The sequence below is a fragment of the Lagenorhynchus albirostris genome, chromosome 4, assembly GCF_949774975.1.
Source record: "Lagenorhynchus albirostris chromosome 4, mLagAlb1.1, whole genome shotgun sequence".
NCBI classification, from domain to species: domain Eukaryota; kingdom Metazoa; phylum Chordata; class Mammalia; order Artiodactyla; family Delphinidae; genus Lagenorhynchus; species Lagenorhynchus albirostris.
In genome coordinates, this window is record NC_083098.1 from 105,912,943 (window position 1) to 105,924,342 (window position 11,400).

The window sequence follows — 11,400 nt, forward strand, 5'->3', positions numbered from 1 at the left end:
TATGGAGATTTAAAGTTAGCAGAAGCAGCCAGGAGACTCACTGTTCACCCCACCTTGACCATCTCTGGGCACATGGGCAGTAAAATACATTTTACTTTTCTTCCTGAAATTCAAGAGACAGAAGGACTCTGGCTCTGTTGGCAAGGGGATCATGTATTCACGTACATATGTGTCACTAAAAACTGATGGTGGGGCTTTGGGTCTCATTTGTAAAATAGGATTAAACATAGTACCAACCTTACAGCTGTGTTGGGAGGATTAAATGAGGGTTTATCTAGATGTATACCTCTGTGTAGGAAGAGCTCTCTGTTAGCTATTGTTATTAATAGCGTGTGTGTGTGCAAAAAAAAGAAATTTTTTTGAAGGGTGAGGGCTCCTGTGTTTTCCCACATAGCAGGAAAATGGGAACAGTTTTTATATCTCTAGATTATATTAGGTTGAACCATATGACATTGTCATTTCTATAGGTCAGAAACACAGCAAGTGTTTTTAAAATTGGAACGTGTCACATAAAAATCCAGATATGTGGATTTTCTTGAAAAATCTGAAGATCTGGCACCATAGGATCACATTGCTCCTGGACACCCCCCACTGGAGCAGGTGGTGACTGCCCATGTTAGGCGGAGTGTGTGGTTTCAGGCCTCCTGGGTCTCTGCCACATGCTTATTCATTCATGCACAACAGCTTGGTCCTGTAGATTTAGGATTATCGCCCCTGACGCAGCATATGGTGCAGAGCTACGCTAATGTGTTGCTGACAACAGCCAGAGAAATGGGTATATTTTCTTTCGCAGGCAAAAGCATGAGGTCAGCAATGTAGATTTGTGTAAGCAAATGGAAAGCACAAATCATCCCAAACCAAACATCTTTGGCCTTGAATAATCAAAACAACCAGGGAGAGGCACTCTGGATTTCACTCATCATTTTGCTTTGACAACATGGTGGAAACACTTTCATCTTGGCCGAAATTCTTTCCCTTGACCAGTTTACATTCATGTGCAAGTCCACTCATTGAGTATCTAGTGTGTGCCCATTCCTCTTGCTTGTACTTTTGTTTCTAATCCCCTACTAGATGTCAGTTTGTCCAGTGAGAAGAAATCCCCTAAGACAAAGAGGCTGAGGTAAAAAATTAGCTGGCCAGCCAAAACTATCAGGCTCCTAACATTAACTAGTATTTGTATTTCACCTTCTGACTTACAAATTTTTCTCACATAATATCTTATTTATGATACCAATGGGCCCACTGGAGTAGGTACTTATTGTTCTCATTTTCAGTGATGAACAGAGGCTCAGAGCATTCAAATAACTTGCCCACAATCACACAACCAGGAAGGGTTAGGACTGAAACTGCCACACAAGGAGATCACGATTCCAGATTCTTCATTTTTTTAGTAAACTAGGAAGAAAAGCAGCACCACAGCACGGATGAAAATAGGCTTTGCTGTAACTAAGTTAAAGAATAATCTGAGTGTCTTAGTTGTTGTTGTTTTTATGAGATTGGCTGACTAGCAAAGCTGATGCAAATTTAGCATTAAGGAAAATAGAGTATTTAGATCACAGACAGTAATAGCTCCCCTGTGCCCTAGGCTGTCAGACAGTATCCAGAGTAGTAGTTAGTGCAGCTCTGGAGAGTATCTGCTTCTCCCTAAGGCGTCACTATTCAAACTCTATGTTCTTTCCTGCTAACCTTAGGTTGGGTTCAGATTTTTTCTCAATACAGGGCTCTGTGTAGCTGTTACCCATCCCAGGAAATTGATATGGAGCTAGCACTAGATGTGAAACTCATCTGGTATCCGGTGTTCAGGTATAGATGTCATTTCAAAGGAGGCATGAATATTTTTGGTGAACCACATAGTGTCTGGGGAAATTCCTTCCTGCAAGTCCAGGGATACCGTAGAGAGAGTTAGGAAGGGAGGTGGTGATGGTCTTTAAATATTTAAGAAGCCAGAGGAAAGAGGTGGACTTCTTGCTACTGATAAAAGCAGAACAAGGACCAGGAGAGAACCATTAAAAAAGAGCTAGATTCTGGCATAAGAAAGAACTTTCTGGTGACCAGTGGTATTTCAATGGAAGAGGCTGCTTTATTAAGTATGAGCTTTTGGCTATGGCTGGTGTTGAAGCTAGAGGTAGGGTCTGTAGTGTGGATAAATTCTCAAAGTCTTTTTGGAGACCATTTTATCTCAGACCCGAGGACAAACAGGAGGACGACCAACAATTTCTGTAATATTATAAGGACACCACACATAAATTGTTTTCAAGAAATGAGAGTTTTTAAGTCTCTAAATGATATCGGAATTATATTAAATTGCCATTTTTTTGTTGGTAATAGAATGGTTGAAGGTCAGCAGTTGTATATGGCTCAACATAATTTATACAAAGGCAAGGGAATAGACTCAATTCTTTAGACCTATGTCATATGGAGAAAAGGGATGCATGAGAAACTGTGAAGACTTCACTCTGCATAGCTTTTGGGTTGTTCTGGACTGAATTGGGCTTCCCCAAAAGTCACATGTTGAAGTACCTCACCATGTGACTATTTGGAGATACCAACTTTTAAAGGGGTGATGAAGAAGTTCAAATGAGGTCCTGAGGATGGTTCTTAATCCAATCTGACTGGTATCCTTATAAGCAGAGGAAATTGGGACATGCAGAGAGATACCAGGGATGCTCTGCACAGTGGAAAAACCACGTGAGGACACAGTGAGAAGGCAGCCATCTGCAAGTCAAGGAGAGAGGCCTCAGAAGGGATCAAACCTATGACACCTTGGTCTTAAACTTCTAGCTTCCAGAACTGTGAGAAAATAAATTTCTGTTGTTTAAACCACCTAGTCTGTGGTATTTGGTGCAATGGGTATATGGATATATGGAGGGGAGCAGTAGGGGTGCAGGGAATGAGGAAGGTGGGTAAGAGACAGATTTTTCAAAGCTCCCCATGACAATGCCAAGGAATATGGCCTTTATTGTGAAAGAAAAGAGGGGATGCTAATGATCTGAGGAACTGATATGAACACCTGTGATAAAATGGGTTGGTAATTCAAAGAATCCCTAAACTGAGATTCTACTGATGTTAAATTAGATTTTAGAGTGGCCAGGGGTCAAAATTACTCCTAAGAAGTCTTTTCTAAAAAAATTAATGATGTAAGAAAGAAACTGAAACAATCACTTACCAGTTTAAGAGAATAAGCTGCTTTGAGGTGGCAAGGCCACCAGCTAAAGTTTTAATGACAGCTCTCAAATATCATTAGTGTACATCTGGCAGGATGCGTTTTAAAGCAATGAGATCAGCTATGGTTTTCTGTTATTGGTAGTATAAGAAGGCACTAAAAGTGTAAATATTTAATACTGGTTTGTAATTAGCTTTTGATTGATTAGGACTAACTTCTTTCCCTTGACTTAGAGGCAGAGACAGACAAATGCATGTTCGACTTTGAGCTTCCTTCTAGCTCTGTGGCCTTCAACAAGTCACATTACCTTGCTCTAATCTTTCAAATGGGATTAAGTCTCCCTCTCTGCTTCCTTGCAGATGAGTGATGAGATGGGGTAAAATGCCATTCTATGAGATTATCAGTATGTCAAACAGAATCACACTATGTTCATGGTGGGAAAAATCTCTATTTAAAACAAATGTTATAGAAAACAGCCTTGTGGTTGCCAAGGGGGGGGAGGGTGGGAGGGATGGGTTGGAAGTTTGGGATTAGCAGATGCAACGTATTATATATCAGATGGCTAAACAACACGGTCCTATTATATAGCACAGGGAACTATACTCAATATCCTGTGATAAACCATAATGGAAAAGAATATGAAAAAATGTATATATATATATGTATATGTATAACTGAATCGCTTTGCTCTGCAGCAGAAATTAACACAACATTGTATATCAACTTTACTTCAATTAAATAAATTAAGAAAATGTTAATTGGAAATGTCTACTGAAGAATTAGTTAAGAACAGAGCTCTGGTAGAGAATAAGGAATCCTTTCCAGGACTCCATGTGGCAGGGTGGAAAATGTATGGGTTTTAGAGATGGGAACAACTTTAAATACCTACTCCATCCCTTAGTGCTCATAGGACATTGGATAAGTGACTCACCTCTCTCATCTGAAAAATGGGGACATGTAGTAAGTACATGTAAAGTACTGGCACATAGTAGGTTCTTAATAAAAAGCCTCTACTAAACTCTTGTGGCAAACTGAGAAACTTTGGAGAAGCCATTTCATCAATTATTGGGACATGCATTCCACTGACCATTATTGAATACCTATTGGGTATGCACCAAAATAACTTAGGGAAATATTTATTTGTGTGTGTTCTCCACTCCCAACTTATCCCAAGAATGTTGCCCGGCTTTTTGTACTTCCTTGTTTCAAGGTTGTATAGGCAGAGCAGAAAGCAGAAGTTTCTTGAAAATAATACTTTTTCCTTTCTTTTCTGAAAGTCCAAGCCCAAGAGTATATGGTGGGAAAGGGGAGAATGCAGGGCCTTTGATGGGAGATTTCCCCAGACCTGGAGGGACTGGGGGTCAGATATTGTGGATCTGTGAGAAGTGGAAACGCTCACTCTTTGTGACCAGACCTCAGACTAGGATTGCTCAGACCCCAGGTTCCTGGCTGGACAGTGACTGACAGTTCCCAAGCAGGGCTGGAAAGCACAATCCACAGACATCAAAAGGACAGGCAATTTATAAAAGTGGGCACAGCTGACGTGAAGGAAGACCTTACCGGTATCGGTATCTGTGGGAGTAGGAGCCTGATCATTTCTGAAAGTAAAGTTTCTGCTGCCATTAACTCTTAGAATCAAATTTAAGTTGTATTAAATAAAATGGAGAAATATGAAATTTCTTGCAGACCTGTGTCTGTAGATTGATTCACACCTACTATAATTGTAAGGCACTGGAAAATCTAAAGATGAATTCATTCCTACTCTCTGAAACTCACCCTATGTGGGAACTGGCAGAAGTCATATGAGCCCTGCATGAATCACTGTCATTCAAAGCACCACAAGATCCTGATGTGGTATCACGCTGCAGGAAGAGTTTTCAGTCACAAGAGGTAGACAGCTGAATTTTGCAAAAGGCAGACAGCCAAGAGGATGGATAAAAATTTCCCCTGAAGGGATATATTAAAATACACTCTCCCCCAATCCCTGTGTGCCACTACCACTGTTATGTAATTGCCATAGCTGTAAACTCATAAAAATTTTGCAGACTCTGAAGTTCTTTAGGAAATATGCCTGTTTGATATGAAGTCTGGAAACTGGTGATGGAATAGGGAACTGTATGGTTAGTGATTTCCATAAAAGTGCTTAGAGTTTATCTCCATGGAGATTGAAAGCTGAGAAGGCTCTCAGAGGTCAACCAGCTCCTCTTGGACCTTCCATTCCCACCCCCTGTCATCTTAAGGGTTAAATCTGGATTTAGTGAGGCCTCAAGGTTGTTGTTTTGAAAGACCACTATAACAGTCAAGGCTTTGGTGTAGCAGGTTTAGGAGACTGGGTCCAATGAGCATCTTCATCCCTTAGCTGCTGTGGCACCAACTACTGCCATCTCCCACCTGGACAAACATCTCTTCCTAACCGGAGGTTTAGTCTCTGCCCCTGCTGTACAGACCGATTAATCATCTTAAATTATTATTCTAATGAACCACCAGGGAGTTACATTCTTGTTACTTTCTTTACAAAGTTTTAATGATTCCTCCATTAAAAATATCCAAACTTTGTGGTTTGGCATTCAAGGCTTTCTAGGATCTGATTCCAGCCATGTTTTTCTTTTTTTTTAACCAAGTCTTTTTTTTTATTTTTCCAGAAAATAACATAACTTTTTATTCATTATACATTTCTATAACAATATAACACTATTTTCCAACATTTTCTAGCTTAATGCATTTTCTTACATTTTCTTTTTTAGAATTTTCTTAATTTTTTTTCTATTTGTAAATTAAGATACAATTGACATATAACATTATATTAGCTTCAGGTGTACAACATAATGATTCAGTAATTGTATATATTGTGAAATAATCACCACAATAAGTCTAGTTAACATCCATCACCAAACGTACTTATAAATTTTTGTTCTTGTGGTGAAAACTTTTAAGATCCAACCAAGTCTTTTGAGTTCATTTCCCTCTTCTTTCTATGCACACCCTTTGTTCTACCAGGGAGGCTTTCCTGCTACTCCCCACATTGGTCTCTTTCATACTTTTGTTGATATTCTTTTCACTGCCTGAAATTCCCCTCCCATTAATCCTTATCCATTCTTCAAGGCCAAGTGACACATTATCTCCTCTGAAGAGTCTTTCCTGGGTAAGGGATACAGAGCATCACATGGACTTGAGTTTGAGACCATACTCTGCCCCTTACTTCCTGGAAGACTTCTGGCAGGTTACTGCTTTTCTCTAGGGCTCAGTTTGTTCATCTGTGAAATGGGCAAGTCAACACCCACCTTGTAACCTTATAAAGGACACATGGGTTATCATATTGTAAAGTACTTAGCACAGTTCCTTACACTTAGTATATGTCAAAAAATGTTACCTATTACTCTGATTATTCCAGGGACCCACGGTCTCCTTTTCTCTGAATTCCCATTCACTTTGAACCCCTCTTATAGCCTTCCTTGTAAACCTAATTTTGCATTTTAGACATAAGAACACACATTTTATTTTCTCCACTCAATTGATGACTCCTTGAGGTGGGATCATGTTTTATCTTACCTTTTGCCCTTGCTTTGCCCTCTATACACAGGCTCTCAAACCATAGGCAGAGGTTGGCCTTTTGGGTGTGAAAGCCAAGAAGGACAAGAATTTGCTTTGCTGTTACTTTTCTCTTCCTTCTAAAAATTGACAATAGTTTTAAGAAAAAAGTCAATTTCCTTTGACAGGAGAATCCCAGTTTGGGGGCTTTGGTTTCATAGAAATATGGAAGACAATTCGTGAAGTGACTGGTGGAGATTGATAAATTTCAAGTAAATCTCGGGAAACGTCATTGGCTCGAAGGCCATATAGCCTCAACTCACTGGGCCAACCCAATCATTTTCCAGCATGCATTCCGAGTCGCATGGTTTGTATGATACTCTTCAGGGAAAAGAAGTCGTTTCATATTCTAACATGTTGGAAACATTAGAGCCTAATGACCCCCTCATGGAGAGAGAGGACATGTTAAGGAACTAAAACATGTGAGAATTCCTGCAGTAAAGAAACAAGCATCTAATAGATAGTAAGAATAACTAAAATTCATGGAGCTCTTATATGCCAGACACATTGATAGTAGGCCCTTTTCATGAATTCTCTAATTAAATCCTCAAAATGCCCCCATAAGAATGTATATAATGATCCTCACTTAACAGATGAAGAAACTGATGATTGAATGGGTCCAAGTTCACATGGCAGTTAAGGGGTGGAGCAGGGATCTGAAGTCAGATGTTTGTGACCCGAGAGCCTGAGTTCCGGTCCTCTGTGGTATATAGTTTTTCACTTTCACAAGTTTGCCTGCCCAGGAAATACTTTTGGTTATCCTCTTATTAATAACCCATGAAGCTGGTATTCCTTGAAATGCACTTGGGGAAATAGCACCTCAACATCCACAGGGAAGCAGCCATGACCTTTCCATCTCTGTGCCTTTGTCCCCTGGCTTCTGCCTGGATGCTCTTGACCCTTTTGTCTTTCCCATGATATTTTATACCTCCTCCAAGGTCTAGTTCAAATGCAACTAGATGCTGTCTTTGATTTCAGCAGGCTGATTTGCAAAGCCCCTCTTTGTGTTTGCCATGAACTTTCCAGGCTGTTACCATTTGGTCGCTCTGTCAAGGGTCAAGTTCAAAGAGCCTTGATAAAGGTTCTGGCACTGAGTAGACACACAATTAAGGTTTATTGAATTGTGATGGTGTCTTTTTCCCAGGCGCCCTAGGGGTTGATTCCGGAGTCTGGGGCTTCTCAGGTCCTGATCTACAGACTTGGGGTGTGAGGCTGTAGCTGGCAACCTGGGCTAAATCTGGTTGAAACTCTTTACAGGTTCAGACAGCGTGGCTTCTGCACTCCCTGGCAGCTCATTAGTTAATACTCTCCTCCCTTGTCCCTCACATATGTTGCCTTTCTCTCAGCCTCTCTGAGGTGAGGAGGCACGATTAGGTCACAATGGGCTGATCATCAGTGTCCTTTTTGGTACAACCCTGACCTGTCCTTTCCAGGGCTCTGTCCAGGTTTCATCACAAAGCCCCAAGTGACTGCGCCTCAGATGAGTCAGCTGGCTTGGGGCTTCATTAGAAACTCTAATTGCCTTTTTTTTTTAACATCTTTATTGGAGTATAAATGCTTTACAATGGTGTGTTAGTTTCTGCTTTATAACAAAGTGAATCAGTTATACATACACATATGTCCCCATATCTCCTCCCTCTTGCGTCTCCCTCCCTCCTTTTTAGTTTCTGTCCTCTTTGGGGCCTCCTCGGGCCCAGAGGTGGGGCCTGGAGGGTCTGGCTTCTAGAAATGCTGCCAGCTGCCATGGGAGCCCAAGATGGGAAGTGCACACTCCATCCCTGGCAGTCACCTCACGCCACACTGCACATTTCGTGGCCGCACCCATCCCCAGGGTGCACTAAGGCGCCACGCAACCCCTGGCCATCCCAGCTCTCCGGCTGCCTGCGATGAGGTCACAGGGTGGGGTCCTGGAGATCCCCCTCCAAATAGGGTGGGGGCTTCCCCAACTGGCCTGGGAATGGCCAAGAGGACGAGAAGGAGGAGATGCTAATCATCTTGTCTGTCCAACCCACCGTTCCCTTTCTTGAGGTTGCATGGCTGGCTGGGACAGAAGAGGAGGGAGAGAGGGAGAGCAGAGAGGGTCTGGGAAGGAGCAAGACAGTGAAGCCAGAGGCGGGGTCCCTCACTTCCTCCATTCACAAATGCGGATGCTTTCTCCCTGCGACCTTGCCATGAGTTGATGGAACTCCATTCTCGGTTTTCTACAATCACATCCTTCTCTCTGATCTGAATTTCTCTCCTTTCCCTGAGATCATAGAAGGCAGGGGACGTCGCTGTAATCCACTTTATGTCATCAGAATTTGACACACAAGGAAAAACAGTCCAGAAACAGATCAACAGCTGGTACAGCAAAGCAGGTAGAGCCCTTTGCACCCCAAGAGCCACGTCTTCGGGGCAGCATCTTACTTCCTCACCCAGGCCTAACTGGCTTGTTGCTAGAGTTTCTGCAGCAGTGGGTTTCACAGACTGAGATCACTTAGATGTCCCAAACCACTCAAACTCCAGCAAACCTTCAGGGCTTTCTGAGTACATGTGTGTGCGTGAAGAATGAATGTGAGCTCTGCTAAAATCGCACCCTGCTGGGGGGATTTGCAGATCTCTGTGGATATCTAGTTTTTTGCACCTGGAATTCTGCTTCGGAAAGAAAGATGGCAACACTGACAACAGAGACTTTCTCAAGGAAATAATAATGACACAGTAGACGTTTACTTGCCCCTCCACCTAAAACCACAGGATGCTTCTCCTATGACCCATGCATAGAAAAACCAGGACTGTCTTAGGCTCTCTGCTCCCTACCTGTTTCTGAGGCACAATCAAGAAGACACAGCCACCCTATTCAGATGAGAGCATTGCCAGTCAACGACAACTTCACAGATTTTGAGTTGAACTTTTTCACTCTGCCCAGGACACAATATCTATAACGTTCCTCTCATGTCACTCCAAAGGAAAAGTCAAACGATTTATTTAACTTTTAAAAAACATAGGCTGCAAAAGAAGTTTATAAGAAGTCAGAGTAAGCACACTTCAGAGACCTTCTGGAAGGATGTTAAAATCTTCCATGTGAAAGATTTCTGAGTTAATAGAAAGATCATAGCTCTGGAAGTTGAGCTGCATATCATAGGATAAGAAAACATAGGTAATCTGACCTTTGCAATAAATGAGCCCATCACCACACTGGTGAATGCTAGGCACATCAGATTGGAGATTTTGAAGATCTACACATACTTTCTGAGAGAAATGCCATTTTTCATACAGTCAAAAATAGTTCACAGCTGTTCCTGCGACAAGCGGAATAGAAAATAGGAGAAAACACTACAGCTGAGGTTTTCCAACCTCTGACTTATCATTTGTTGACATACTTTCTACAAGTTTCCCATTTCTCTACAAGTAGCTGTCTTAAGTCTTTCCAGTAAATATTGTTGACAAAGGCCAAATAGAAGGGAAAAAAACTGCAGTGAAAATAGAAGCTTACCTTTTCTAGGCATTGCTGACATCAAACCTTGCCCCAAATCATGAGGGTTTCTTGCTTTGGTTGTCCCATGAGTTTAGAAACCATTAAAAAAGTTTACAGCAGAAATATGTGTTTATCATTCAAAGCAGCTTCAAAACAACACAAAAAAAACTTGATGAAAAATAAAGTGCCCGTCTGCGTGTGAGAATGCTTTTGAAGCTTGGAGTTCATGCTGCTGTGCAAAGTTTTGCAACTGTCTTTCTCAGTTTAAAAGACCTCCCTCTCCTCCCCGGCACTTGCCAACTTCTATAATTTAAAGCAGCTGTGATCCTTCCCATAATACTCACATTTCAAAGAGCTTAATATATACTCTTGTTAGGAATCAGTGGGAGTGGGTGACGTCCTTCTGCAAACCTCAGGCTGAGGCAAATGAAAAGCAAGGGTTTCAGATATCTAAACAGTTCTCTTTCTCTCTTTTATGCATCACTCTTCTCACCGTGTTCCTTCAAGTGGCTTTTGCCTTTTAAAGTGATGCCTTAAGACCAAGTGGTATCACTTCACTGGAAGCAAAAAGCACATAGGAAAGTTTAGGTTCCTACTTATGGAACAATAACGCTAGTGAAATTGTGTTTAAACATCACTTTTGCTGACACAATTATTTCCATACAATTCCTCCCTAATGTTTCTGTTTGAAAATTTAAATTAGTGTACATTGTGTTTTACTAAGAGGGGAAAATATCTAAAATGATGTTATTTGCATTGGTCTTATTTTAACCTTCATTCTGTATGCAAATCATAACCTCAGGGAAGAAAATTTGCTTTGCAGTCTTTCTGTGTAGCTGAAGAAATCTTCTGACATTAAGTCTGTAACCAATGTTAGCAATTTTTACAATTTCCACCACCCTTACTAAACTGCCATTAATCTCTCTCTCTCTCTCTCTCACACACACACGCACACACATTTGTGAACTGACATTTCAGCAAACGTAAAATGTGGTCAACTGAAAATGGTGATTTAAAAAATATTTATAGTCTATCTTAAAGCATGTCTTTCTCAGCACCTGATAGATGGTAAGTGCTTAATAAATATTTACTGGATGAATAAAGTATTGTGTAGGCTCAGGTCAACCAACAGTTTTGAAAATTTTGGTTTGCATATATGTTCCCATAGGGAAGGTTAATATGTCAAAGGTTGTAC

General features: G+C 41.2%; 1 protein-coding gene across 3 annotated transcripts in view; it reads right to left on the reverse strand.

Moving 5' to 3' along the window:
- Positions 1 to 10,632, reverse strand: part of C1QTNF7 (C1q and TNF related 7) — a 125,544-nt gene extending 114,912 nt beyond the window's left edge. For 2 of the 3 annotated variants that reach the window (XM_060148488.1, XM_060148490.1), the window contains exon 1: positions 10,224 to 10,444. In XM_060148488.1, coding sequence (XP_060004471.1) covers positions 10,224 to 10,245 — 22 coding nt within the window. In that variant the 5' untranslated portion in view covers positions 10,246 to 10,444. Of the gene's footprint in view, positions 1 to 10,223; positions 10,445 to 10,549 lie in introns of those variants that run through there. The other variant, XM_060148493.1, reaches the window with a different exon arrangement.
- Positions 10,633 to 11,400: the final 768 nt, after the last annotated feature.